General features: G+C 52.0%; 2 protein-coding genes and 1 pseudogene across 4 annotated transcripts; all 3 read right to left on the bottom strand.

Moving 5' to 3' along the window:
* Positions 1-1050: 1050 nt before the first annotated feature.
* TRMT2B (tRNA methyltransferase 2B) lies at positions 1051-8732 on the bottom strand. Of its 2 annotated transcripts, none has more exons than XM_074914777.1 (12): positions 8181-8732; positions 6850-6904; positions 6247-6366; positions 5870-5973; positions 5213-5279; positions 4612-4758; positions 4377-4471; positions 3631-3845; positions 3401-3502; positions 3100-3219; positions 2085-2184; positions 1051-1312 (listed from the first exon to the last, which is right to left on the bottom strand). In XM_074914777.1, the coding sequence occupies exons 1-12, from the start codon at positions 8360-8362 to the stop codon at positions 1186-1188; spliced, it is 1434 nt and encodes a 477-aa protein (XP_074770878.1). In that variant the 5' UTR covers positions 8363-8732; the 3' UTR covers positions 1051-1185. The 2 variants fall into 2 exon arrangements, with proteins under 2 accessions (XP_074770878.1, XP_074770877.1); XM_074914776.1 differs by having other exon boundaries at positions 5213-5283; positions 5874-5973; positions 8181-8731.
* A 3407-nt stretch (positions 8733-12139) lies between these two features.
* On the bottom strand, positions 12140-13220 carry LOC141964426 (40-kDa huntingtin-associated protein-like). 2 transcript variants are annotated; one of them, XM_074914779.1, is made up of 2 exons: positions 12369-13220; positions 12140-12320 (listed from the first exon to the last, which is right to left on the bottom strand). In XM_074914779.1, exons 1-2 carry the CDS (start codon positions 13208-13210, stop codon positions 12140-12142), a joined length of 1023 nt encoding a protein of 340 aa, XP_074770880.1. In that variant the 5' UTR covers positions 13211-13220. The 2 variants fall into 2 exon arrangements, with proteins under 2 accessions (XP_074770880.1, XP_074770879.1); XM_074914778.1 differs by having other exon boundaries at positions 12140-13220.
* A 2057-nt stretch (positions 13221-15277) lies between these two features.
* Positions 15278-16288, bottom strand: LOC141964755 (putative G-protein coupled receptor 34; annotated as a pseudogene).
* Positions 16289-27868: the final 11580 nt, after the last annotated feature.

Here is a 27868-nt window from a genome sequence, read left to right as displayed (position 1 = left end):
AAGTCTCGAGTCCTAAACTCATGTATTTTAACTCCCCATGGCTTGAGAACTGGTGGTTGTTGTTATTCCAAGCTCAGAGTTCCTTAGGACTAGAGTTAAAGTTTTGAAAAGCACAGACAGCTCTCCCTGTTTCCTTGCGAGTTTGCCCATTTTGACTCACCCAAATCAGACAGAGAACTCCTCTTTCGGAGGACAGAGTCAAGTTTAACAGCCTGAGTGTAGAAATGTGTTCTGCGGCTGGTTTGGCCTAGATGACCAGGATAAACCAAAAGGTAACTTCAATACAACATAAAAGTAAAAATTAAAAAAATAAAAAGAGCCCTCGTAACAATGTGGAGTTCACAAAACACAAGGGAACTCTGCTCACTCAGACCTACCTCCAGGTTGTGGCAGCTCCATCTTTTGAAGAGCTGGAGAGAACTTCATATAAGTTTGAGGTTCACAGCTCGTCACGTGGTGAGCGTGGCCGGATAGATACAAAACACACCAAATTTTTGAATGGGCTATTGCTGAGCAATGTGATGAGGAAATAACTTGTCGCTGCTGACACTTTCACAGGGCACTTCATGTTTAGGTATTAAGGATTAGCAGAGAAGGAGGCGGCAGTTGTGAGAGACAATGAAATCTGTTCTATTTTCATTTCGTTTTATAGAAAAATCTTTCTCATTGTCTCCAACTTATCTATGTGACTGACAGCAATTCAATATTGGGTTTGGAAGTTTATACAGGAAATATTTTCCTGACCCCAAAAGTATGAGTTCTAGTTCCTACAGTTTCTTCATAGCAAGTGCAATATCAACTTGAAAAACACCTGCAGTATCCTTGAAGCAAGCAGAGAACTAATGGCATGGTATTAGAAAATACAGTGGATTTCTGTACTTCATATTCACATGTTGATGGTGAAAACCCACAGTACCAGGGGGAGGATATTTTCCAGGCTGCCCAGCCAGAAGCCCACGAAGAGGTGTGCAGGAGAGTGATGAAATGCTATAGAGAACATTTTCACCCCAGAAATCTGAGTGTTTCCTTAGAGAACAGCACAACCCAAAGTAAGAGCAAAGTAGAATTCTTTATTTTTATACAACTTTCAAGAAAATAAGTTAAAATCCTAACTACATCAACTCATCTTCAGGACAGTAGAAAGTTACTCCCTAAGCCCTCAGAGCTGGCATGCCTGCCCCCTTGTCAGCGGGTGAACAGAAGCACCAGCTCACAATGAACAGTATGAGGAAACATGTCAAAAGGTACAGCCAACGTGGGGACAAATGGCTCTCCTGACAGCTTCTTCCCTGGGTCAGGTGGGCAGCACAGCCTGTGGAAAGCAAAGAGAGCATCCTTTAGACCAGTAGTGGAGGCTTTCCCACCACTGTTGGCGGCACAATTAGCACAGAGGAAGTATCATGTGTTTGGCTAACATCCCTCAGAGCCTGCAGCTGACACTGGCTGAGGTCTGGAACCGCAATACCGAGTCCCAGACAAGCTCGGAAAACCTCATGGACAAGCTGGAGTCAGAGACAGGTTTAAAGGTCCCTTTCTCACAAGCCATCCCAGCTGAAAGACACTTAATATCCTTAAGAAATAATCCTCAATTTTGCACTACCTTCTTTGGTTACCTGCAGACAGGTTTATCACCTGCAAACGGGCCTGCCCCAGATAAAGATTTAGCTATAGGATTAACCCTAAGTAGGTGACTAATCCCTGTGGCTTCACTTCATTGGCCAGGGGCAGCCTTCCTGGAGTGGACACGGTGTAGTCCATATCCCACATCCAGATGTGCTGTTCTGCTGGGGAAGGATGCACAATGCCATTATAACATGTTTGCATTGTTTTCTATTCCTTATGCTGCAACATAAACGCCCAGAAATACCCACTACCTTAAACCAGTGAATGCAGGTTAAACCCAAAGTAACGCAGAAGCAGAAACCACTTCTGACCATGCACTGGATCACACCTGCAGAACTCACCCCGAGGAATTCAATGGCAGCAAAAAGCTGTGTAAGCCAAGGTCAGATATTTATGTCCCTGTCTGGACAAAATAGATCTGTCACTAAGGTCAGTGGAAAGGAAGAGAGGAGAGTGCTCACTCAAGAAAGTTCCTCATGGCTTCACCCTCTGGCTTGCAGGAGATGTAGAGCAGCCTTCGGATGGACTTGCAGTTCCGGATAGCTCGCACAACCCTGTAATCTGCAAAAACAGACACCCTGCTTTCCCAGCAACCCTCCACCACGGTGAGCTCTCCAGGAGGAATGACCCCACAGCAAACATCACAGGACTGCACTGAACCATCAAAAATACAGGGAAAGAAGAATATCCACATTTTGCCATGTCCTGTCTCAGATGCGAGCTCTTAGCAGGCCAGGGAGAGAAACGTTGTTACTTACTTAAGCAAAGGCACGTGAAACCTTCTACAGGCATTTGTGAGACTGCATTTGGGCACCAGGACCAGTTTGGGACTTCCCAGTACACACTGGAGAGTCCAGCAGAGCCAACTAAGATGGTTACAGGGCTGGGGCACAGCAAGCATGAGGAGAATGTGAGGGCTGGGGTCATTCAGCCTGGGGAAGAGAAGGTGATCCAGGATCCCTCTGCTATCTTCAGGGGGCTCGTGGGGGATTATGGAGAACGTGGAGCCAAAATCTTCTCAGAGGAGCATGAGAGGAGGATGGGAGGCAACAGATGCACTACAGCAAGGGGAAATTCTAATTCATTAGATGAGGGAAAACATTTTCAGGAGAGGGTATCCACCCTTGGACATAATCAAACCTCAACTGGGCTTTATAGCCCTGAGCAACCTTATACAACTCTAAAGATGGCCTTGCTTTAGCTGGGAGATTTCACCACAGATCTCCAGAGGCTCCTTCTCTCCTACATAATTCTGTGAGCACATGAAAGATGGAAAAAAGACTAGAGCTGTCTGCTTTGAAGAGAAAACATGATAAAGGCACTGAAAACAGCAGACTCTATGGGATTTTAGCTGCTGTCAGCAACAAGGTTAGAAACTGGACACTGAGCAGAGGGTTTGGACCCAGTGTAACACATCTCACAGAACTTGTTCAAAATTCTGTTTTCAACATGAAAATAAATAGCATATCCTCTCACGGAGCCCAGCCCGCGATGGGTTCACCACAACAACGAGGGGTCGGGCATCCTCCCACGACGACAGGAGCTGTGGTAGCACGACCTCTGCCTTTCCACTGTGAAACTCACAGTTTGAAATTCCTGTGAAGCAAAAAGCAACCACATGAACTAAGCAGAGTCAGCCTCACCAGATGTTAGGTATAACATGAAGTACCACCCTTTGCTGTGCAGAGATAACTTGTTAGGATCCCTCCGCTCACTTCTGCTTCCAATTTTGCAGCAGTTAGTTTGAAACTTTCTGCCACAGCAAGTTTAAACTCACCATTGAATGCTGCATTCCAGTTGGCATCCTCTATTGCCTTCTCCACCACCTCAATACCAATAATCTTGGAGACTTGGTGAGCCAGAGATAGACCAATTGTGCCTGGAAATGAAGGAAACAAAAATACCCCATACATCCATGCTGAAGAAACAAGCCTTTAGATAGTGGAGATCATTTTTGGCACACAAAGCACCGGTCCTGGGAGACAGGCTTGCATGGCCACTGCTCACCCGTTCCACAGCAGATGTCGAGGAGGATGGTGTCCCCACCAGCCTGGCTCAGCTCCCTGACTGCCTGGTACAGAACTTCTGCTCCACCTGTGTTTACTTGGAAAAAGGCATCTGGAGAGATGCGGAACTTCAGGCCGAGCAGTTCTTCAAAGATGTGTGGTTCCCCATGAAGGAGCTGGAACGGGGACTGCTCGTGGGAGCAGCGTGTCATGGTGCTGGCAGAGTGCACAAAGAGCAGCTGTTAGATAGAAGGTAGCAGAGAGGCAGCTGGTTTTCATTTGCATTCCCGAGGTGCCCATATGCAGGAGAGGATGGTTCTCACACAACCAACTCTTATTTCATGTGAGCCTTTCCACAGGATCAAAGCATTTTGATACTTTATAAGGGATCTCTAACTTGCACAGCCTAGAATTCATTGAATGGATCAAAATGACTTTGCAGAGGGCAGCAGTCCTAGGCTCTGCTCCCCAGTTTTACTGCTAATGTGATTTACTGTCTTAGGAAAGTCACTGTAGGTTTTAGTCTTGAGTTTCCCAGGCTCATAACTCCCATGAGGTAGAGCCATACTCTATTCAAGTATTTCAGGTCTGGAAAAAACATACTAAAACCACATCTGCAAGAGACATCCCAACACCTGTCATTCTCTTCAAGCACTCCCTGAACTGGTAGAATTTGCATTTGATCAGAGAGCGGGGAGAAAAAGGAGATGGCTTTGTTTGCACTCTTTCCCCTCTGTCAAGACATACCTCTCTTGGAAATAAAGTGAAGTCAAGGCACAGACTGCTCCAGGTCCACATGTGAAGAACTCCTTAAGCAATGCTTTCTGAGTAGCCAGTGCCTCCTGTCAGGAACAAGAAAGGAAAACCTGGCTGTTTGGGTAATCTGATTAGACACCTCTCCCCAGCAATACACTCAGCAAGCTCAGGTCAGCCAGATACCTGATAAGCCTCTTGCCAGAGGCCCTGTCCTCCATGTACTTACTTGGCCCAGCTCTTGGGGGTGGAAGGTGACGATAGCCATGGTGTGGCCGCAGCTGGTGGTGCGCACCACAAGCTCCCGCCAGTGTCCGCCTTCATGGAAGAGGATGCAGGGGTCCAGCGGGGAGTGACGGATGAACTCCTCATAGCACTGAGTGGAGGGGAAATGGCACTTGTCAGACAGCCAAGACAACTGCCCTGGTCTTAGCGTAACTCTGTGCACCCCAAATGGGCGGCCCTTCCACCAGTATCAGCTGGTTTCTCTGTCTGAGTTCAGCGCACTCAGTGAAAGCTCTTTCCAAGTCCTTGGAATACAAGACATTTTAATAACTCCAATCTGTGATTCTAAGGGTTTTAACAGATTGCCAGGAATTCGTTGTCACTTGATCAACTTCATTCTTTGGGACAGTTTAGGGGCTGCAACATTAACATGCAAGTTTTAAAATAAAATACTTATCCATCAGCCAGAGTCAGGCCTGAAACTTTACAGAATGTGCAAGTGAGCTTGAAAGCACAGCGTAAATAAAATTACAGTGTCCTCCCAAACAAGAGCTATGACTGTCCCTCTGTTCCAGTCTCAGGACAGACATGACTGAGTTATTTACCTGGGCTACTTGTTTGTGTTTTGGGGGTATGTTCTCCATGTGGTCAGCTTTCACACAGACAATATTTCTTGCTGCAGAGACAGACAGGTATTTCATTGTTTTGTTCCAGGGCATGTAAACCACTGTAGCATCTGACAGGATAAACCTTTCCCCTGAATTCTTCCTCTGTGCAAAAAAGAGAAGAAACCCTGGTGTCTAAGAGCCCACTAAATCCTGGGATGTTCTGCGTGCCTGCGGTCTGCAAGACCCGCCAGAACTCCCTTTGACAGTGATTACTGTCACCAACTTCCATGGAGAGGCTGGAGCTCCAGCACTGCTCCACTGCCTATGGACGTGCACATCTCCCCACGCTCACCCTCGCAGCACAGGCTCTTGGAGCACACCAAAACCACAGGAACAGCATAAAAGACTAACAAAGGTAAATCCTGGAGCGGCTGCTTCCACAGCTGTTGTCCTTACTGCTGTATTTTGCAAATTAGAAGCTGGTGTTTCTCAAGAAATTAATGAACTGAGATTTTAAAGTTGCTGCCCCAGATTTGCTGGTGTTTCTGCTGGCATCCCCCAGAATTCAGGCTTCTAACTCAGGTGGAGACTGTTAGAGCAGAGCCTTACCCCAGCCCACACCAGCAGTTTTCTACCCAGCTCCTTGTCCTGCACTGACCTCTGCCGGTTCCCACATACAACCCCACAGTTTTGGGGTTTCCATCTGGTCCTTGGTTCACAGAGAAAGTAGATTTGTTTCGGTATCCACTAACGACAGGCTAAGGGAGCAAATAAAGAAAAGGAGAACCTTGCATTAGAAGGAAAAATAGAGGAAAGCCAAAGCCCAGCATGGTTGTTCTGTTGGCAACACGGGAAGGTACATGAATGTGCAAAATGCAGAAATGGAGCTTGTGTGCGAGACCCCCCGAGCTAGTGAGTACTGCCACAGGCACATTCTCTGCCAGCAAGTAATGGCCACCATGAGACTCTTTGGGAGTCACATAAGAGACTGTTAGTGGCTCAGAGGAGACGGTGTTCCCATGGGTACTCACCGAAGGGACTACAGGCCGGAGAGGACAGCAGAGGCCACCAAGTTTCTGCGCATCTATGCCCAGCTCCTCAAGATGAGATGCCAGTGTCTGCAAAATCTTCTTCTGGTTTTGATACTTCACCTGAAAAGAAGCCCTAAGCCAGAAACACTCTCACGGGACCACGTGACAGTCATCACCCACCTCTCGGAAGGCCAACAAGAGGGAATACTGCAAGTGGGATACAGCCCCAGAGGAACCCTGCCCTTCTCATCACCGCAGCTGCTTGGAGCAACAGGGATAGAGAGGAATCCTGTGTCCATCGTCCCCAAGTGCTGGCCTGGAGCACTTGGTCCAACCTGAAGCCCCAGTGAACCAGCTGTCCCCCACTGAACAGGATCGCTGTGCAAGGCCATCCTCCGTGCTGTTGGAGAGCAACCACACCACCCACAGGGAATCTCTCCCAGTTCTGTCCTCCACAAAACTGAAGAATGAAAGCGGCAGTAAATGGGATCTGAAGAGTTTAGAGCATTAAGCAACTGAGATGCTAGGGGCTGTTGCTCAAGGGGGATAGGAGGGACAGCTGGGGCAACAGGACAGAGAAAAGTCCATGTAATTGCATCTTACCTGCAGCTGCTCTGGATAGGGAAGTCTCCACAGTGGAGTCACCACATTAGCTAACCTGGAAAGCACAACATCACGGTAATGCCCAGAGCTACTCACCCCCCGATACTTACAGTGTAACATCCTCACTGGCTGCTTCATGGGCAGGACCTGGTACGGGCTCTGCACCAGAGCTGGCTGTGAACATCCAAACTCCCTTTTCATGGCACCTTCCTGGTGCAGAATACTTGTGGCTGGAAGAGGGACCCAGGAACCACAACGACCAGCTCTCCAGAGGACAGGCTGAGCCTCTGGCAGAAGACTGAACAGCAATGCCTGGGTGTCTTGGGCAACCCAGGTATCTCTCTGAACCTCCTTTAGAGGACAGGGCCAGGAACACTGTTTCCCCTGCATAGGGACCCAGAGAGGCCCTGCCAAGCCCTGGGTGAGACCTGACTCCAAACCGATAAAGCCAGGGGAATGAGTATTAAGATGTTACTGGGGTTAAAGGGGGGAAAAAACCCCCACAGTACAGGTAGAGAAGAAAAAAAAAAGATCGTGTTGTAGCTTTAGATGGACTCTAATTGCTTTCTCCCACGGAATCAGAGGCTTTGGCCATCCCTTGCAGCTCTGAGGACAGCCCAAGACCCTGAAGTTTTCCCCTGAAAGAGCAAGATGCTTTTCTCATGGCTCGATGCATCCATCCTGTGTCATCTACTTGCTCACCCTTCCAGCCAGTACTACATCTTTTTTTGCTAATGCTGTACCAAATTAAATCCACCACAGTGAAATGCAGTTTGTGTGTAGCAGGCAGGGAATTACAGGCTGCCCACTCTCACCAACCCGGTCACTCATGCAGTGGCAGTTTAGAGATAAACCTTGGAACTTGCCACTACTTGTATCTGAGACAGGGCAAGCAAGAACAAAACACATAAAAGCTGATTTTAAAAAGAAAAGACAGAGTAAGGTGTGAGGTGGATATGATCCAAACTATTATATCCATCAACTACCGACTCACTGAACCCATGAAGAACCTCACCCCACAGCTGGATAAGCTGCTGTTATCACTTACTGGGATTTCTGGAGCTGCTTCCAAAGCACTCAGTGCCAACTACTTTCAGGCACAGAACTGCAAATGAAAAGGACTACTGCTTTTTGCTTGCCAGTATGGCAACCACTCTGCTCCTGATACTTTTCATTAGCATTCTCCATTACTCCTATCCCCAGGTGAAGCTCAAGGGAAGCCAGCTGGCCCCTGGCTCCTCTGTTCCTACAGGGGAGAGCTGGGTGAAGGTGAAACCCCTAACCCACTGCTCTAACCGCTTCAGGTGCTTGGTGCTTTGGAAAGGACATACCTCTCCTCCCACGAGGAACCTGGCAGGCTGCAGCCCTCCCTGGCCTTTTTCTTCTCCTTCCACTTTGCTGCTGTCTTCTTCTCTGTTGGCAGGCTAAAGTCCCGACTGGGCAGGCTGCTCAGGAGTGTGCTTGAAGGGCGAAGGTGCCAGTGCGGTAGCCTCAACGCGCAGGACAGAGCCATGGTGGGGCGGAGGGGCTGCGCCCCTGCAAGCAGCACAGCAAACCCACCACCAGCCTCCCAGAAAGCAGTACGTCAGCCACACAGCTGGAGACAGGCTCAGAAAAACACTCTGCTCACGGCCAGCTCTGCTCCGGAAAGTAAGCCACTTGGTTTAAAGTGGGCACGTCGTCACATTGCTCAGACCTGCAGGATGGTGCTTTGCAGCATAGCGATGGCCCTGCCCTGGGCCTGACGGGAAGCGTGGAGGGAACAGGCAGCTGAAAGCGGAGTTTCCTTCCTCTGACGCAGGTGAGCGGGCTCCGGCAGCCAGCGGGCTGCAGCTCAGTCAGCAGCGCCCGCTGCCCGCCCTGGGCCCTGCCAGCGCTGCACAGCTCGGCCCTCACCGGGTGTGATGAAAAGCTCCTTCCGCTCACAGCCGGGCGCTTCCTGGGCGTTTGGCGCCCACGTGGGGGGATGCAGTGAGCTGGTTCCACTGCCCTGCGCAGTGTTTACAGCTGAGAAACCTCCTTAAGCCGGGGAGCTCCCCACCGTGCTGCGAGGTGGCCAAATCCTCTGCTAGGGAGGCAGGGCCAGCTCCCGCCACCCCACAGGCGCCTCTGCTCAGTGGTGAGTCTCAGGGCGCTCCTGGGGCCCGTGACTTGCCTCCTGGCACAGCACCCCAGCAGGCTCCAGCCCGACAGCCTGCGTGTCAGTGGCCATGGGGGGGTGGTAATGCCCGACACTCTCCTCTCAACCGCCCCCGAGGCAGCGGCCGTGCCTAGCACACACCAGCCTCATGCTCAGTGTGGAGCCCCGGCACAGCCCAGCCCCCTGTGCATGCAGCACCACAGCAGTCGGGCAGAGAATGCAGGGGCCTAGCGGGGAGCGATGGACAACCCCCTCATAGGACTGAGCGGAGGGGAAACAGCACTTGTCAGACAGCAAAGACAACTGCCCTGGTCTTAACATTGTGCACCCCAAATGGGCGGCCCTTCCACCAGTATCAGCTGGTTTCTCTGTCTGAGTTCAGCGCACTCAGTGAAAGCTCTTTCCAAGTCCTTGGAATACAAGACATTTTAATAACTCCAATCTGTGATTCTAAGGGTTTTAACAGATTGCCAGGAATTCGTTGTCACTTGATCAACTTCATTCTTTGGGGCAGTTTAGGGGCCGCAACACTAACATGCAAGTTTTAAAAAAATACTTATCCATCAGCCAGAGTCAGGCCTGAAACTTTACAGAATGTGCAAGTGAGCTTGAAAGCACAGCGTAAATAAAATTACAGTGTCCTCCCAAACAAGAGCTATGACTGTCCCTCTGTTCCAGTCTCAGGACAGACATGACTGAGTTATTTACCTGGGCTACTTGTTTGTGTTTGGGGGTATGTTCTCCATGTGGTCAGCTTTCACACAGACAGTATTTCTTGCTGCAGAGACAGACAGGCATTTCATTGTTTTGTTCCAGGGCATGTGAACCACTGTAGCATCTGACAGGATAAACTGTGGAGGGGCCTTTCCCCCAAATTCTCCCACTGTGCAAAAAAACAGAAAAAACCCCTGGTGTCTAAGAGCCCCACTAAATCCTGGTAAGTTGAAACCACTGGGCCTGTGCCCCATTTTCTTGTACGTGTTTTTGTACCCCCACTACAAACCCGGTCACTTGTGCATCTCCATGGAAGAGGCTGGTCCTAGCGGGAACAAAGGCCCCGCACAGAGCCAAGTACCTGCCAAACGCTATTCCTGCTGCTGACAACCCCAGAGGCCGGCGAGGGGTTGTTTCTAATATCCCACAGCACTACTCCTAAAAACTCAGGCCATTTCAAACCTACCTGAGTTTGAGCAACTGTGGTTTCGAGAGTTGTATTCATTTTTCCACCTGCCCTGACAACTGTGGATCATGTGCAACATCTCGTTGTCGCTGTATTCCCAGAGGTTTGTAGATGCTGTTTGTTATTCCCACTGAAAAATGAGAACCCCTGTCAGATTCGATGGCTCCGGGAACTCCCCATCCGGGAACGATTTCCCACAAAAGTGCTCTGGCCACTCCCGCAGCAGCAGCTTTCCTGGCGGGAAAAGCTCCTGCCCATCCTGAGCCTTGGTCCGTGATTCCCGGCAGGTGCTGAACTCCGCTCGCAGGAGGCAGGTCAGCGTCATCCCTTGGCAGTCTGCGGAACACGGTCGTCCTCCAGCCTCCCCTTGGGTTTGGCGTCAGAAAACTTCCACCGTGTGGGACAAGAACTCACAATCCTTTTTACTGCCGTATGTATTCTGGGGGCTGCCCACGTTCTCTCCATCTGCTTAACAACTGCTGTCATCCCTCCGTGTGTTCCATCATGAAACCACCCAGCCAAAGCCATTAAATTTTTTCCCAGTGAAATGGGTTTTTCCCTCGGGAGCCCAAATTCCAGTTCCCTGTTTCACAGCCCCGCAACTTTCCCGGCCAGCCCGTTCTTCCTCAATGACCACTGCAGGTACGTGGGCTGGGTTACGCCCAGGGCCCATCTCTTACAGATGTGAGCACAGACTGCGTCACTCTGACGGGCCGGGGGAACTCAGGAGCCCATCGCTGGCTGCTGCAGGGCTGGGGCATCCACCCTGCCCATCCCGCTGCCATGGCAGCCAGCGCCTGGCTCACCCCGCCATTCTCCAAAGCCCCCAACCCTGCGCCAACTTACCCCATCTCCTCCTCCCAAGCTCTGACTGCACTGATGGGGCTTCTAACCCCCCATTCCAGATTCTCTCTAATTCTCCGACTGTTCTAATCCCCATCAGGAACACCCTGAGGCCAGGCACGCCAAGTTCCTCCTGGCTGCAGGGTAAATTCCACATTCTTTTTAATTCTCTCCTCCGGACAGAACAACCGTCTCGATAACAGGGCAGCATTGCCCCAGATGAATTATATTCCAAACAAATATTAGAAAATAACGATGCACAGCGACCCACGTCTTCCCTTCACGTGGGCATTTCATTTCCCACACACCCAAATCCCCGGGGCTCCAGGGGTGATGGCTGCACCCGTGTGACACAGGAGAGCGGGCGAGGAACATTTCACAGACGCCCCCACATTGCCAGGGGACTAGGGAGAACATGCGAAGCCACAGGGCGCAGCCCAACAGAAGCCGTGGTGACAGCAGAGGTGACCGCGGGGAGGGCAGTGGAATCAACTGAGGGAGGATTCAGGGCGGTGCAGAGACCAACTCGGCGGGCCGTGCTACAGAAAGCGCCGCCAGGCCCCCAAGCGGCCACGGCCGCGGCTGCAGCCTTTCTGTCCACCACGAGAGCCAAGCGCGCGGCCTCGCGCTGGACGCGGCGCCTCTCGTTTTCAGGAGGGGAACGCAAAAATACACGTCACTGTAACGCGGTGGGTTTTTTTACAGAGAGCAGCTCCGGCAACCCGCGACTCCCGGGTGCGCGAAGCCTCCGCACAGACGCGCCCCGGGCGAGCCCCTCCCCGCCAGCCTTCCTGCCGGCAAAGCGCAGCCGGTTCCGTAAGGAGCGGCCGGTTCTGCCCCGAGTCGGCCCCTCTGCTGCGGGACTGCGCTTTCTCGAGCGCGACGGCTTCCAATCCGCACAGCCGGTAGCTCGCTGCGGCACAGGAGAAAGGAGCAGGTGAACACACACGTTTGCCCGTCGGTTATTACTCGCTTCCGCTACAGAACTCGCACGGACAATAAAGGAGGAAAGGAAGGGAGGCCGCGCTGGCAGGCGGCAGGAGGCTGGCAGGCGGCTCCGGGCCCAGGCGGCTCCGGGCCCGGGCGCCCCGCGGCAGCTCGGCAAGGCCCGTCCGTGCCGCCGGCGCTCAGAGGCCCTGCCCGGCGGGGCTGAGCATCTCCTGCAGCACCAGGTGCAGCAGGTGGTTCTGCTCGGCGCTCAGCAGCGGCCAGAGCTCGGCCTGCAGCGCCTTCAGCGCCTCCGCGTCCTTCTCCTGGCACGCCAGCACGGCGGACTGCAGCAGCAGGAAGAGCTCGGCCGGCAGGTAGCTCGCCGCCGGCGGCAGCCCGCCGCCCGTCCCGGCGCCGCCCCCGGGCCCCGGCCCCGCGCCGCCCTCCGCCGCCTCCCAGCAGTACTGCTCCAGCGTCCGGGCGTGCTCGGGCAGCAGCTTGGCGGGCGGCGGCTGCAGCAGCAGCAGCAGCAGCACCCGCGACACCTCGCAGCGCGCCAGCACGTCCAGGAAGGCGCCGCCGGCCGCGGCCCCGCCGCCGCCCAGCCCGGCCCCGGCCAGCGCCTGCGCCCGCGTCAGCGCCGCCAGCGCGCCGGCGTAGTCGCGGCCCAGCAGCAGGCAGGAGGCGCGCTCGGCCAGGCAGCGCAGCGCCTCCAGGGGCAGCCGCGCCGCCGCCAGCAGCTCGGCCGCCCGCTGCAGGGCCGCGGCGGCGCGGGCGGGCCGGCCCGTGTCGCGCAGCGCCGCCGCCAGCTCCAGGCACAGCCCGGCCGCCAGCGCCGGCTGCCCCCGCTCCAGGTGCAGGCGGGCGGCGAAGGCGCCGCAGCTCTGCGCCGCCGCCACGTGCTCGCCGAAGCCGCCGCGCAGCCCCAGGCGCTGCCGCAGGTCCCGCTCCTGGCGCAGGAAGAGCCGCGCCGCCTCGGCCAGGGCGGCCGCCTCGGCGGGCCCGTGGAACAGGCTCTGGGCGCAGCGCGCCACGGCCAGCTGGCACCAGGCCGCGTAGGGCAGGCTCTCCTGGGCGCGCAGCTCCCGCGCCAGCGCCGCGAACTGCTCCGCCGCCTCCGCCACGTTCGGCTTCCGCAGGAACCGCCGCCGCAGCTTGGCCGACACCAGCCGGTACCGCGACAGGAAGTCCCCGTCCCCGCCGAGCCCCGGCCCGGAGCCGCCCGCCCCGCCGGGGCCGGAGCCGCCCGCCGCCGCCGCCGACAGCATCGCGCGCGCCCGCCGGAACTGACGCGCGCGCCGCGCCGCCTCGCTGCCGCCGGCCAATGGGCGCCCGAAGCGGGGTCACGCGGGCGGCGGGGCGGGGCCGCGCCCGCCGGGGCGGGGGCGTGGCTACGCGGGGCAGGCCCGGCCCCGCCCCGCCCCGGCAGGCGCCGCGCGGCGCAGCGGGGGCTCTGCGGGGGGCGGGCCGGGGGCGGGCCCGGGGCGGCGGGGTGTGCGCCGGCGCTGCTCGGTACCGGCCGCTGCGGCAGCGCCCATCGCTCCCTGCGGGCCGGGCCGCGCCTCTGCCTGCGTGGCTCCGCGGCTCCCTCCCAGGCCGGCAGGAACCGGGAGCTCGCTTTCAGGCTTCTCCTACCGCCCGCGGCTGTGTCCGCTCTCTGCCACCCCCCCGCCTGCACTTGAGTTCCACTTTCCTCTCGCCCACACCATCCTCCCTTGCGTTTCCCCCAAAGGGAAACCTGCCCTGGCATTCTGTGTCCTGCACGGCCCTCCAGTGCCTGCAGGTCAGGAGGATTTCTGGCCTCCGTGTTACTGTACAGCAAGCAAGATGCCGAGGGACTTGCATTTTGTGAGAGGGGAAACTTGACTTTCCATCATCTGCTGTCTTGATGCTGAGGTTTCCAAACCACATATCATTTCTGCTCTGACTCTTGCTAACACTAATCAGAAAATATGAGCAGGTTTGTGTCCTTTATTTGCATCTTTTGACAGGAAGAGCTTGCCTTTCAGTGTTTCCCCCCCCCCCCCCCCCATTAAAGATAAAAATATCCCTCTCCTGCTTTCAATGTTTTTATAGCAGAGTTGAAAGAGCACAGTGAGTCTTGCCCTCTGATTTTTAAGGTGTTCCTTCAACAGAGCTCCAGTGGGGTTTGGGGATGCTCAGACCTTAACCGGAAAGATCAGAGGATTCTGTCTCTAACAATACATTTTATTCTCCCAAGTATTCAACTGTTTGAGCTAAGCAGTTAGTCGAATAGTTCACAGTCTGAAGGAAGATCCTTCCTCCTCTTCATTGCCCAGGCTGTGTTTGCCTGATGTGTGAGTGGCTCGGCCTGTGTCTCCAAGTCTGCAGTCCTAACATAAGCAAACAGATGGGCGTATGAAATGGAAAAAATACAAACAGGGAAATGCTCTCTTTCGCTGGAAGAGAACAGACACCAAAGAATAAGAAAGGCAGAAAATTAGGCACTTCTGTGGTGCATTCCCTTTAGCTGTTCGACCCCTTGCTGGATGTTTTTGGCTCGGTCCAAGTGCCAGATTAGTTCTGTGCAATGGCCAGGCAAAGCTGCTCATCCTGGGTGAACATGCCAGTGAAATGAGCAAAGAAAAATTACTAATAGAAGCCCAGAGCTGCCTGGATACACAGAAAAGTGAAGCTGACCTGAAGTTACAAAGACTGCAGCAACAAGAAGAGAGTAAAAACTATCATTGTCCTGATTTGGGGTTACAGGTTTGCAGTGTTTCCTGGCATGCTTGTCCTCCGAGCCACAGAGTGCACATTTCTGGGCTCCATCATGGAGAAAAATATTCACCCAGTCCCCAAGTAATCCTCTGACAGGTGTTTCCCACTTCTTTTCCCAATGCTTCTGCACTCATCATCTCCCTTTCCCTTTTCCTGCTTTCCCTAGTATGGAGACAGTGTGGCACTTAGCAACCATTCACAGCAGATTCCTCTTCCCATTTCTCCCATTGCTCCTCTTCTTTCCAATGAAGGAGCCTGTCTCAGTCCTGTGCTCTGTACCTGCCCTTCCCCAGGCTGGGTGGAGAGACAAGGCCAAGCTGTTTTTCCTTTGACACTTCCAGCCTTCATTCTTCCCGGGAAATATTCTTCAGCTGTGTCAGCAGAGCTGGTGCAGAAAAACGTGAGGTCTCAGTTATCCTTTCCTCTCCATTTACCCTGCCAAGGAAGCTCTAGCCCTGGTGATGTCAGTGGAAGAAACATGAAGTGGTTCCAGTTTCTTTCTCCATCTTCCCAGCAAGTCTTGTCTGGTAAATACCAGCAGCCACAGCAAATCCTCGATGAGAACCTTGGGAACCTTGGCCCCACTGGAAAGCCTATATCTTGTCACAGACATGCTGTGGCTCAGGTCCCTGGTTCCTTAGGAGAGCTCACTTCAGCCTGCCCCGGATGATGCAGAGCACAGCCCTGCAGAAGCTGCTGAACAAGAAGAAAATGACTGGGTCAAAGCAGCTATTGGGGGCTGAGATGCAGAGCACAGGTGTGTTAGCGAGGTGGAGACCCTGCTTCCAGGACAGACTAGAAATGTCTCCCACTTGCGCAAGGATGTAAGGAATGCAAACAGCGTGATAGGGATGCAGCATACAAGGAAGACGATCGATGATCTATCTAGAAGACTATGAAAGTCTTTGCGATGGTGCTTGTGCTGATCCTCTTGTTCAGCTGCTGAGCTTTCACTGAGGAGACTGTGGAGCTTGGCAAATAGTTTGCTGTAGGAGTAGAGGAAGAGCAGCAGCAGAAAGCAGCATGAAGAAGGTGACTACTGAGACCATGTTAAAAGCTGCTGCTGTGGTGCTTTTGCTCCTGAAGTGGAAGCATTTATGGTCACAGGGCCCTTTTCTTTGTCTATCAATAAAGTAAGGCAGCATGAACACTGTATGCACCAACCAAATCACCCCAGAGGCCATAGTGCTAAAGGACACAGTGTGAACCCTAAATTTCTGCAGGGGCTGGTTGATCTTCAGGTAGCAGTCGAGTCTGATCAGGCTGAGAAATGTGATGCTGACATTCATCACATTGGGGTGATGGTAAAAGAAGGCCCTGCCAATGTTGCAGAAGACCAGAGGCTCCCTCTTGCTTTGAAAGGCAATGCAGAAGGGCAGGCAGAGGGAGAGCACCAGGTCAGAGTGTGTCAGGGTCCTCATGAACACGGTGATGGAGGTCCTGTGCTGTGTCACAGCATTGCTGAGCAGCCCAGTGATGAAGATAAGGCAGTACATCACAGGGATTGTCACAGAGAGGAGCTCATCTTGGATCTGACAGCAGGAATTGCTGAGTCTGTGCTCTGTGAGCTGACTGGCAGGAAAGGGTGTGCTCAGGAAGTCCATCATTAGGGCTCTGGATCTGGAAAGAAAAATGCAGAAGGTGTTGGAGTGGACATCTGCATGAGCTGGCTCCATACAGGCATTGTCACTTGTAGGTATGGAAGACCCCTGTGGTACCTCTGTGGTTCCCTGGTGCCCCAGGTCACTGCAAACACAACTTTGCAGTCCCCCAGACTGTGAAGGCCACCAGCTTGCACAGCACATGAAAAACAGGACTGCACAGCCCCTGAGAAGCAGCAAGGATTTAATGGAAAACAGGCCTTGGGAGTAAGATAAGAAGCTGTTAAGTTGTGCCAGGGTGTCAGGGAAAAACAAGGGACAGCTGCAACACTGAGCTGTGGGAAAGTCCTGAACTGTGAGGAGTTCCCGCTGCGTGAACAGAGCCTGAGCAAGCAGGGGATTGGTCTGCACAGCGTGAGAGTGGCCTGGTGCTGACAGGAGAAAAGGTTGAGAGCTGCCTAATTGCTGGCTTGCTGATTGTGAAGTAAGAGCTTTGGCAAGAGCATATGTACTATTGTAATAATAAATGGTCTTTCCTTCTGCACTTCATGGAGAGTCCGTGCCTCAGTTGCCAAAGATGTTGCCCTGTGTGAGGCAGCGATAAGCGTGACCAGCTTGGATCCTTCCAGTGCCAAACACCTCAGAACTCAGGAGCTGCTGTGAGGAGCAGGAGCCGGCATCACTCACCGCTGCAGGGTGAGCAAGGTGAGCTGTGGGGAATGATGGATAGTTCAATATCCTCGGAAGAAAAGTCAGTGCTTGCACTGATGGAAGGACTGTTAGCTAAATATAAGGTGCACATTAACTCACATGCCTTGAAGAGAACTCTAAAGTGGGTAGCAGTGGAAGTACCGGGAGTTGACACGGTTACTATATTCACTGTTCCGATATGGGATAAAGCAGAAGTAAGATTGTGGGAGTGTGCAATGCGAGGGAATCAGGTTGCGGCAGAACTCTTACCGACAGGGAGAATTCTTTTTGAGGTAATAAAAAGACAAGATAAGGAACGTGGCCAGGCTGTTAAGACAAAGGGCAAGTACACATGTTCTGAACCCCTGCAGCAAGATTTATATACTGGGTCTTTTGATAATCCTTTAGACCCTGACCCTGTAAATCCTAAAAGGGAATCTGGCCTGTGTCCTCCCTTACTTGGGGATGATCCGTGGGTAAAAGGGAGGCAAGAAGCCTTGGCGCAAGGAGATATGGACATGGCGAGAAAGATTTTTGCTCCTTTAATTTATAAGCCGGGACGTCAGCCACGGTGGGAAGGACTGCATTTTTCTGTTATTAAAGAACTCAGAAAAGCAGCGATTAATTTCGGGATTACATCTCCTTACACTACTAACATGCTAGACTCGGTCATGATGAGCTACACCCTGACTCCTCGAGACTGTAAAGCCTTAATGCAGTTAATATTGACAGAAACCCAATATACTTTGTGGGAGTTAGCGTGGCATAGGCTTGTAGAACAAAAACAACAAGAATACCTAATCTTGCAGCCTGGTGATCCTGTAGCAGTTCTTTCCTTCGATACCTTGGTGGGTAAAGGGGAGTGGTATGATCCTGCCCGACACGCACAGGAGATGCCGCAGCGTGCATTGGATGATATAAGAGATCTGGCATATCGAGCATTTTTACAGGTACCTGAAGCTGGCAAACCTATGAAATCATTTACCGACATTAAGCAAGGCGCAAAGGAGCCATATATGCAGTTTATTGATCGATTGAGAGAAAGTTTGGACAAACAGATCCCTAATGAGGAGGCTCGTGAAATTTTGTTATTGAAATTGGCAGTTTCTAATGCCAACGCTGACTGTCAGAAAGTGTTGTTACCACTGGACAATCCGAATCTTATTCAAATGATAGAAACATGTAATAGAATTGGCACTGTTGATCACAAATATGAGGCAATGGCAGCTGCCTTTGCTACCCTTAACATGGGACAACAGGTCTGGTTTGGGTGTGGACAAACAGGCCATCTCAAAAGACAATGTCCAAATCAGCAAAAGCAGATCGAAGCTCCTAATGTCTGCCCGCAGTGTAAGACATTTGTGAATCAATGTCAGCCCAAATTTGATAAAGAGGGGAGGCCAATTTCGGGGAACCAATCAAGGAGTGTGGGCTGGAATCACACCACGACACAAATCACTCTGGCAAATCCCCAAAGGCGTCGGAATTATGTGCAGCCACCCGAGGCAGTGCCAGCATGGACCTGGCAGCCTCCGAGTCAGTAACATTATTAGATACCACAGTATCCTTGATACCAACAGGAGTATATGGACTGCTGGGAAATGGAAAAAGTGCATTATTCTGGGACGATCATCTACAACCTTATAGGGGTTGTTAATTTTACCAGGGGTCATAGATGCTGATTATGAATGGGGAAATCAGAATCATGACTTGGACCCCTGTACCTCCATGTTCAGTAACAAAAGGGTCAAAAATTGCTCAGCTTGTTTATCTTACTGCGACTCCCCCTAATAGTATGCCAAGAAGCTGGGGTGACCCAGGTTTTGGATCAACAGGTACTTCTCAAATATTTTGGGCTCAGATAGTGACACAAGGTTGACCTCTGGTGAAATGTGCCCTCACTAAAGCAGAAGAATCTGTTGAGCTGACAGGCATTTTAGATACTGGTGCGGATGTGACTGTAGTATCTGTGAGCAGACTGGCTGTTAGCTCCGGTAACTCAAGCTCTTTTCGGGGTTGGTGTCATGCTGTAACGTTTCAAAGCAAAGATTTCATTCATGTAAGGGGCCCAGAAAACTGGGTAGCAAATATTCATCCATTTATATTGGAAACCCCTATTGCATTATGGGATTGTGACTGTATGGCTCGATGGGGAACTCAAATTGGATCAGATTTACCTTAAGGGCCACTGCAGCACAACCCACCCCTAAACCCACCCTGAAACTAATCTGGGAAACAGAATCACCCATGTGGGTGGCTCGGTGGCCCTTGTCACAAGGGCAGAGTCATGCCACCTTAATGACTGAGTTCAGGAACAATTAAGTGCAGGACACATCGTACCTACCACAAGTCCTTGGAACTCCCCTGTGTTTGTTATTTTAAAGAAAAGTGGTAAATGCTGACTTTTACATGATCTCCAACACATTAATGATGCCATGGAGGATATGAGTGCGTTACAGTCAGAAAGGCCCTCCTCAAAAATGATTCCCCAAAACTGGCATGTTTTAATAATTGATCTGAAGGATTGGGTTGTTTTGGTTTGGTTTGGTTTTTTACCATTCCCTTGCATCTGGATGATACACCTAAATTTGCCTTCTCTGTTCCTAGTATTAATGTCAGTGAACCTGCAAGACTGTACCACTGGGTTGTTTTACCACAACATGAAAAATAGTCCCACGATGTGTCAGGGGTTTGTTGCAAAGGCTTTGAGCCCTGTTAGAATGCAGGTGCCTGGGCTGTTATATATCATGACATGGATGACATCCTTATAGCAGCAGAAACACAGGAGATCATGGAAAAGGCTCTTGCTTTAACCAAAGCCTCCGTATCGCAAATGGTGTTGCAAATAGCAACTTGAAAAGGTACAGATATCATCACCAGGCAGTACCTGGGCTGAAGAATTTGTGAACAGACCGTTGTCCCACAACAGGTTAAACTTAAAACTGATGTTAAGACTTTAAATGATTTACAGAAACTGGTGGGAGCCATAAATTGGATACTGCTGTTGTTGTGCCTAACTAATGATGATCTGCATAGCTTCTTTGATATTTTGCGAGGAGATCCCTCACTGGCATCACCCAGAGTACTTACAGAGAAAGCGAAACAAGATCCCCACCGTGTGGCTAACGCCATCTCAGACAGACAAGCATCGCGATGTGTGCCCCGCCATCCATATCAACTGGTATTATTTAACCCTCCAGGGCAGCCCTATGCTCTGCTGTTTCAGTGGGATGAAACACTTAGTAACCCTCTTTTTATTGCTGAATGGATTTTTTTGTCACACCAAATGTACAAGACTGTCACTACTCATCCAGAAATGTTTGCCAAACTGATCATGACAGGTTGGGAGCGCCTACTATTACTTGCTGGTCAGGAACCTGTGTGTATCATTGTTCCAGTTACTACATGTTACAGTGGCTAATACAAATGTCTTTAGAATTCCAGACAGTGATCTGTGACTACCCCGGACAGCTTTTAGTACACAGCCTGTCACATAAATTATTACAGCAAAATTTTTTATTATATGCCATGCCAAAGTGCAGTGATGTACCGTTGCAAGCCTTGACTGTGTTTACTGATGGATCTGGAAAAATGGGAAAGTCAGTCATGGTATGGCAATCCCCACATACTCAGATTTGGCAATCAGACATTACCTGATCCCCGGGATCGCCACAGATCGCTGAGCCAACTGCAGCAGTCCGTGTATTTCAACACTGGGACACCTCAATGAACATTGTGACTGATTCTGTTTATGTTGCCAATCTTGTACAGTGTATAGAGAATTCATGTTTGAAGGACATTAATAATCCACTGTTATATTCATGAATGCACACCCTTTTACAATTATTAACTGATCGCAAGACTTCTTATTTTACTGTACATATTTGAGAGCACACTGCACTGCCTGGACCTTTGGCTGAAGGCAATCGACGAGCAGATGCGTTGACTCTGGCGGCTCAGGTGGTACCTGATGTCTTCGAGCAAGCTCGGCTTTCACATGCATTTTTCCCCCAAAACACCAGGGCAATACAAAACCAGTTTTCTTTATCAAGGTGTCAGGCTAAAGACATCATTGCCACTTGCCCTGAATGCCAGCAGGACTCCCTCTCTTCAACAAGGAAGTGGTGTCAACCCTTGGGGAGTCGCCTCCTCAGAATTATGGCAATCTGATGGCACTCACTTCGCTGCATTTGGAACATTAAAATATGTACCTGTGTCTCTTGATGCCTCTTCTGGAGCAGTGTTTGCATCCTGCCATACAGGTGAAAAAGCATGCAACGTGCAAAGACACTTTTTAGCTGCATTTGCTTCCTTGGGTGTGCCACGACAAATTAAGACAGACAATGAAACTGCTTATGTTTCTATTTCTCTTTTTTCTTTCTTTCAACAGTGGGGAGTCAAGCCTCTGACCGGCATTCCCCACTCACCGGCCGGACAGGCCATTGTGGAGCATACGCCTGGCACCTAAAGCATCTGTTATGGCAACAAAAAGGGGAGATGGAGGGTATCCATCTGCACCTCACGAGAGGCTAAATAAGACATTATATGTCGTCATGAACTTTTTAAACATTCCCTCTGTCTCACAGGTGCCACCAATATTACACCACTTCTCCTCACAGATACCAGATCAACAAGAAGTCCAGGGCAAGGCTCAAATGTTAGCAAAAAACCTGGAAAGAGGTAACTGGGAAAGACCATTTCCTTTAATAACCTGGGGAAGAGGTGATGCTGGTGTCTGCACAGGACATGGTCCCCGGTGGTTACCAGCAGGGTGTGTGCGACCACACCTGAGGCGTGAGAGGCAGCCTTTGGTGGGCACTCAGGAGCCAGCGGTGGGTGCTGTGGGTGCCCCTGTGCCGACAGTTTGGGGTCTTTTCAACTGGTCATTTATTGTGAGTTTGGGACGTGTTGGAGGAAGAGCAAGTATACGTCTTTTGAAGGAATACGTTTCCAAGTTGCAGGTTCAAGATAGCTGGCTTGATGCATTTTTAGGGGGATGGGGAATAAGTGACTGGCTTAAGTCTATCTTAAAATCAACTTTGATAGCTGTAGGAATATTCTTATGTATTATTATGTGTATACCATGTATTTTACAATGTGTGCAATGCTTGATTGATAGAGCAATACTGACTATGTTGTCAGTAGAAAAGAAAGGGGGAGATGTCTGGCCTGTCTTTGGAACATAACAGCGCTAGTGACCCTGTTGAATTACCTGGCAGTAAATCTTGGGAGCGGTAAACAGTGACGAAGAATTCGGAATAAACATTGCTAAAGAAACCGTGCTAACCATAAGTGCAAAACAGGAACTGTATTGCTGAGCAGCAGCTCGCAGGGGATCCCAGTGAGATGGGTGCGACCTGCCTTGTCATCATTGCCAGCACCATCCTCATAGGTGGACTGACTATCCCCTACATTCCAAAACAACCAAAGCAGAATGTACGGGTAATGCTTGCTGCTGCAACAGGACAAAATACACTATCTCTGCCCTTAATCACACTGCAATTGCCAACTCTTTTAAGAGAAAATGCTAACAGTGATTGCAACTCCTTAATGAAATATATGGGCTTACTAGTCACTAGTGAAAGATGTAGTTTAGATGAAATGTAGTTATTAATAAGGATGAAATACTGTAAGAACGTGTGTATTCAACTTTCTCTGTTTAGCAATATTAAGAATTAAGAACTCAAGTGTTTAACCTTATTAGAAACTCCCTTGGTTTTCCCCCCTGAGTGGTGGCCAGGCTTGGGGTGGAACCCAACAGGAGAATGAAATCAGATGTTTCTGTGCAAAGAAAAGTGCCAGTTATTTTGGCCTGCTCATTTAGATACATGAGGCTGGACCTGCCTGCACCAACTTTGGATGCCTCACCTATGGATGGACGCATTGCGTAGGGTTTCCAACTTGCAAGGACAGGTACTCCAAATCCTCGCTGCATCCAGGGTTCCCCAGCAATTGCGGATCTGAATGTTAGTACCCCATTAAGTAAGTGTGCTATTCTGTATCTCCCTTATTTGGTAATACTTAGTCATATGCTTTGATTATTGGCAGTGAAAGCAGCCAGTAATCAAAGCATACGACTAACTGTAACTGCTGTATTATTTTTAGCATTTTGTAGAATTATTTTATGTATACTGTGGTTTTTGAAGTTTGTCTAAACCTTAATTGATAAAGCTCTGAAACCAGTCTTGCAGGTGCAGCTGCAAAACAAAAAGGGGAGATGTGGGAGACATCGGCCTGTCAGCTTCACACAGCCTCTGAGAAGCAACAAGGCTTTGATGAGAAACAGGCCTTGGGAGAAAGATCAGAAACTGCTCAGTTGTGCCAAGGTGGCAGGGAAAACCAACAGACACCTGCGACACTGAGCTGTGGGAAAGTCCTGAACTGTGAGAAGTTCCCGCCGCGTGAACAGCGCCTGAGCGAGCAGGGGATTGGTCTGCACAGCGTGAGAGTGGCCTGGTGCTGACAGGAGAAAAGGTTGAGAGCTGCCTAATTGCTGGTTTGCTAATTATGAAGCAAGAGCTTAACCATAGCATAAGTATGTACTATTGTAATAATAAATGGTCTTTCCTTTTGCACTTCATGGAGAATTTGTGGCTCAGATGCCCCAACTGGGGACTCAGGAGCATAAGTCTGCAAGGCTCACACGCTGGCTTTTTGGCACTGCCTTCTCTTCCATGGGGCTCAGGCCTGCAGGGAAACCTCCACAGAGAATCTGCCCATTCAAAACTGGTGAGAAAACAGGCGACCACACTCCTGCCACAGGCTGGTCCAGACAGCTGGCAGCACTGGCAGCACTCTGCTGTCCCAGATGTGGTAACTGTCTTTTCTCCTGGCTTCTCTTGTGCTGTTCTGTGCTACCCTCTGCTAAGGAAGGATGTGAGACTGGAGTGGAAGAAGCTGGCTGCTGTGTGCTAGGTAAGCACACCCTACTAAATAGAAAAATCTGGGGTTCCTCAGCAGGGGGAAAACCACATTTTTGACTGTATGTTTGCATATACAGCAAACATGAATTCAGACCACATGCAGCATGATACATATTGGTATCCTGGCATTGTTGAGGGACACTGCTGAGGTCTGTCAGAGCTCCTTACTGTCCCGTCTGAGGCTGGGAAATCAAACCCACACTGGCTGTTCCTTCATCACCACTCTGCTGCTCTCTCGTCAGATACCTAGGCTTGCCTCAGGAGCAGGACCCTCTCCATCAGACTCTTCCCTCCCACCCAGCTCTCTCTCATGCCCATCCCTTCTCCGTCAGTGATCCCAGCACTTGCGAGGTGCAGGACAGTGGGACAGGGCTGTAGCTCCCGGCCAGCAGTGATGGTGCAGGTGGGTGCCCTCGTGCTGCTGGTCCCGGGGACTAGGCTGGAGCTCTGATTCCAGGTGCTGCGTGTGTGTGTGTGTGTGTGTGTGTGTGTGTGTGTGCCTGTATGGTTTTGGTCTCAGCCTTCTCTTGACCTTACCCACAGCTGCTTTTCTGTCCATGGTGCAAGGCCACAGGGCTCCTCAGCTAGTGAGGGAAGGCAGGGAGCGAGCCCATGCCCTGAGGCACCACAGCCGTGATGGCCCAGCTCTGCCCAGCCCTGCTAGGGACTGACCCCAGAAACACTTCACATGCCCGTGAGCTCCTGTCTGCCCTCAGCAGGGATGGGAGGCCTGGCTCCTGCCAGCCCAGCCCCTCACCCTTCACTCCTTCTTGCTTTCCATAATGTCAAGTGACCTATAGCTGCCAAACCCTCCAACTTCCTTCCCACCTGCCACTTCTCTCACAGATCTCACAGACTTGTCTGCTCCCTCCATAGGTCCCCAGCATGGACTGCAGGGCAGAGCCAGCCTCAGGCACTTTAGGACAGGGGCAGAAGAGCGAGCTGGATTTGCTGCTTGCGACACACGGTGCTTTAAAAACACCACGGCTTCAATGCCTCAGATTCACAGTTCTGGCTTGCTGCATGGGGGTGATGCCACGGGGCACCTGGTTGCTTTAGGCAGGATCCTTGCAGCATCCATGTGCACCTGCATGTGCACCCACCACAGTGCCTCTTACCTCGGGGGCAGTGCAGGGCCCTGCAGGGCAGGCAGTGACCTGCGTGTGTGCACGGCCTAACTAGGGATACACACATAGAGAGCTGCCTGTGTGTCATGCCACGCTGCGTGCATGTACAGGCAGGTCTGTGTGGGTATCTGCATGTATGTACAACTGCATGCAGCGTGACCTTCCTGTGTGAGAGTTCAGTCCAGCGATACACATGCTTTGTGTGTGCCTGCACGCCTGTGGCTGCTGCAGGGCTGTGCCAGTTTGCCTGAGTGTGCACAGCTGTGCCACAGTCCCCATGCCTGTGTGCGACTCCAGCCATGCCTGAGCTCATGTGTGTGGCAGATGTCCCTGACTGTCTTGGGCTCCTTCTGCTCAGCCTGCGACTCTCCCCACTCAGCACCAGTCCAGCTTTTCCTGCTCAGCCTCAGCCCCAACTTGAGTTAGCTGGCCTCAGTACCCCCCCTCCCCAGCACTCACATCCCAGTGACTCATAGCAAGAAGAAAAGCCACTCCAGAGTCACCTACATCTCTCAGCACCTCTCCTCTCCTCCTTCCCCTTCTCTGACAGTGGTTCCTGCTCTTGCTGGGGCCCCTATAAGCCCTTGGCTGGTTATTACATTTCTCACTGTGACAAACATCCTCTATGGTTTACCTGCTCTTCCCATGTGGGCTTGATGGGGTTTTCTCCTTCTGACCCTGGAGAGAGGGCACATTTTGCAAGGGTTTGTCCTGATGCAGGCTCTTCAATGCACCCACTTCCCTGAGCAAGCACTGCTGGCCATGGCTGCAGCTCATGAAAATGAGCCGATTTGGAGTGAGCAGCAGTCAAGTCCAGGGCGCTGCTCTCTCCAGATTGTCTCATTCACACCAGCATGGGTCAAGCTGTAAGCCAAACCCAATATCCCTCATGAAAGCACCCCATGCCACATCATCCACCTCCCTTGGGGACCACGAGAGATGCCAGGAACTTAGGGGAGAGCTCAGCCACAGGGAGATGGGGCACAATGCTGTGTCACCACTCACAGCTATCCCACGGCATTGGGGCTGCAAGCATGAGTCTACACTGGCAGAAGGAAGAGAGTTCTCCCAGCATTTGCCCATGCCAAGGGCGAAGCAATTCAGCTGGAGGTTCTTGAAGCATCCCCTTTCTTGGAGATGCCTGTCCTAATCAGACACTGGCTTCAGCCCTGCCCAAATGACATTCCCAGCGTTTCCCACAGCAAGCATCTGGCTGGGGCAGCAGGGAGACAGACCAGATCTGCCAGGGCAGCTCCTCTGGCCATGGAAATTGCACAGAGAGGGGGCAGGTAGCTTGTCCCCCACCCTCAACCCAGACACCAAAAGCCATGTCCGTGGAGCAGATCGTACTGCAAACTGTTCCCACATTACTGGATTTAGCTCTCAGACCAGCGTGAGGTGTGCCCACACAGATGCAAATAGCCCTGGCAGGCAGGGGAGGAACGGACACGAGACAGCAGTGGAAAGGAGAAATCCTTTCGTATGCTGCTCCACACCAGCTGCTGCAGCAGGGTCTGGCCAGGGCTGAGAGAACAAGTGGAGCTGTACACAGCCGTCCTGAGCAAAGACAGCGAGTCAGTCCTCTGGCCATGTGTGTCCGCAGGTCAACAGTGTGAAATGTTTGTCAGCAGCACAGAGCTCTCGGCACCAAAATCCCTGCTGGGGAGCTTGGTAGCTCTGGGCAGCTCACGGGGTCTTACGTGGGGAAAGGAGGTGTCTACATCCTACACTCCTGCTTCCCACCCTGCAGCTGCTTTGGGAGAGGCTTTAGGACCAGCTGCGTTCAGACTCCTCAAAGGTAGGTCAAGTCAACATTCACAGGGGCTGGAGAGAAACCGCTCCCTGCACCTTTCTGTGCTCTTACCCCTTGGCAGAGACTCGCACAGGAAGCCCATGGGCAGGTGCTGCGCTGCTTGGGCTTGTGTCAGAGCCAGCTGCGCCGCTGCAGCAGTGCTCCTGCCCAGGCCAGTGCCAGTCTGCTGCTCATCTGCCTGCCCTTGGCAGGAGCTCCCCAGCCCATGGGCTGTATCCCCAGTATCAGCACACTCAGGCTTGACCCTGAAGCCTAACCCAGACCTGGGGATGGGCTGAGTCACCTGCCACCCTCTGTTCCACCACAAGACGCTGTCACATACTGACTTAGCGGCTCTGGGAAACAGGAATGAAATCCAGATCCACTGGATTCTTTACCAGTGGGTGCATGTGAATTTGAAACACCTTGGCTGTGCTCCCCCATGCCCTGGTAGCATCTCTGCTCTGGGTGAGCTCAAGGTGCCACTTCCCTCAGAGCCAGCATAGATGAGTAAGGGAGGAGGGTTTTTTCCAGCTGTGGAAAACTTAAAGCCTGAAGAACGGAGGTTGAGTCTGTCAAACCCCTGATTTCTCCAGCTTGTCCCAGCATCTTGTGCTGCACCAGCTTCACCTCCAGCCCTTACTGAGCAATTAGGGAAAAAAAACCTAAGCAGCCAGCCAGCAGTCATAGGAGTAACTGAAACTGAGCAAGGCCAGGAGATCTGAAAGTGCATTTCTGCAGCATCAGCTGGCGGGTGTCAGCCACTATCAAACGGATCCACACGGATAACCACAGCGTCACACTCACAACCCCGCGTTCCTGTCTAACGTGTTCTTCCGGGAGCGGCACCTGAAAGCGAGCTCCCGGTTCCTGCCGGCCTGGGAGGGAGCCGCGGGGCCACGCAGGCAGAGGCGCGGCCCGGCCCGCAGGGAGCGATGGGCGCTGCCGCAGCGGCCGGTACCGAGCAGCGCCGGCGCACACCCCGCCGCCCCGGGCCCGCCCCCGGCCCGCCCCCCGCAGAGCCCCCGCTGCGCCGCGCGGCGCCTGCCGG

This window comes from Athene noctua, chromosome 11 (genome assembly GCF_965140245.1).
Source record: "Athene noctua chromosome 11, bAthNoc1.hap1.1, whole genome shotgun sequence".
Classification (NCBI taxonomy): Eukaryota; Metazoa; Chordata; class Aves; order Strigiformes; family Strigidae; genus Athene; species Athene noctua.
The sequence above is the reverse complement of the archived record's forward strand: the minus strand, read 5'-3'. Positions and strand labels throughout refer to the sequence as shown.

Coding starts and splice junctions, on each gene's coding strand:
- TRMT2B (XM_074914777.1), bottom strand. CDS start 8,362: ATGGCTCTGTCCTGCGCGTTGAGGCTACCGCACTGGCACCTTCGCCCT. Junction 6,905..8,180: donor GGTTCCTCGTGGGAGGAGAG/GTATGTCCTTTC, acceptor TGTGCTTTCCAG/GTTAGCTAATGTGGTGACTC. Junction 2,185..3,099: donor CCCATCGCGGGCTGGGCTCC/GTGAGAGGATAT, acceptor CTGTTTTTGCAG/ATTACAGGGTTGTGCGAGCT.
- LOC141964426 (XM_074914778.1), bottom strand. CDS start 13,210: ATGCTGTCGGCGGCGGCGGCGGGCGGCTCCGGCCCCGGCGGGGCGGGC.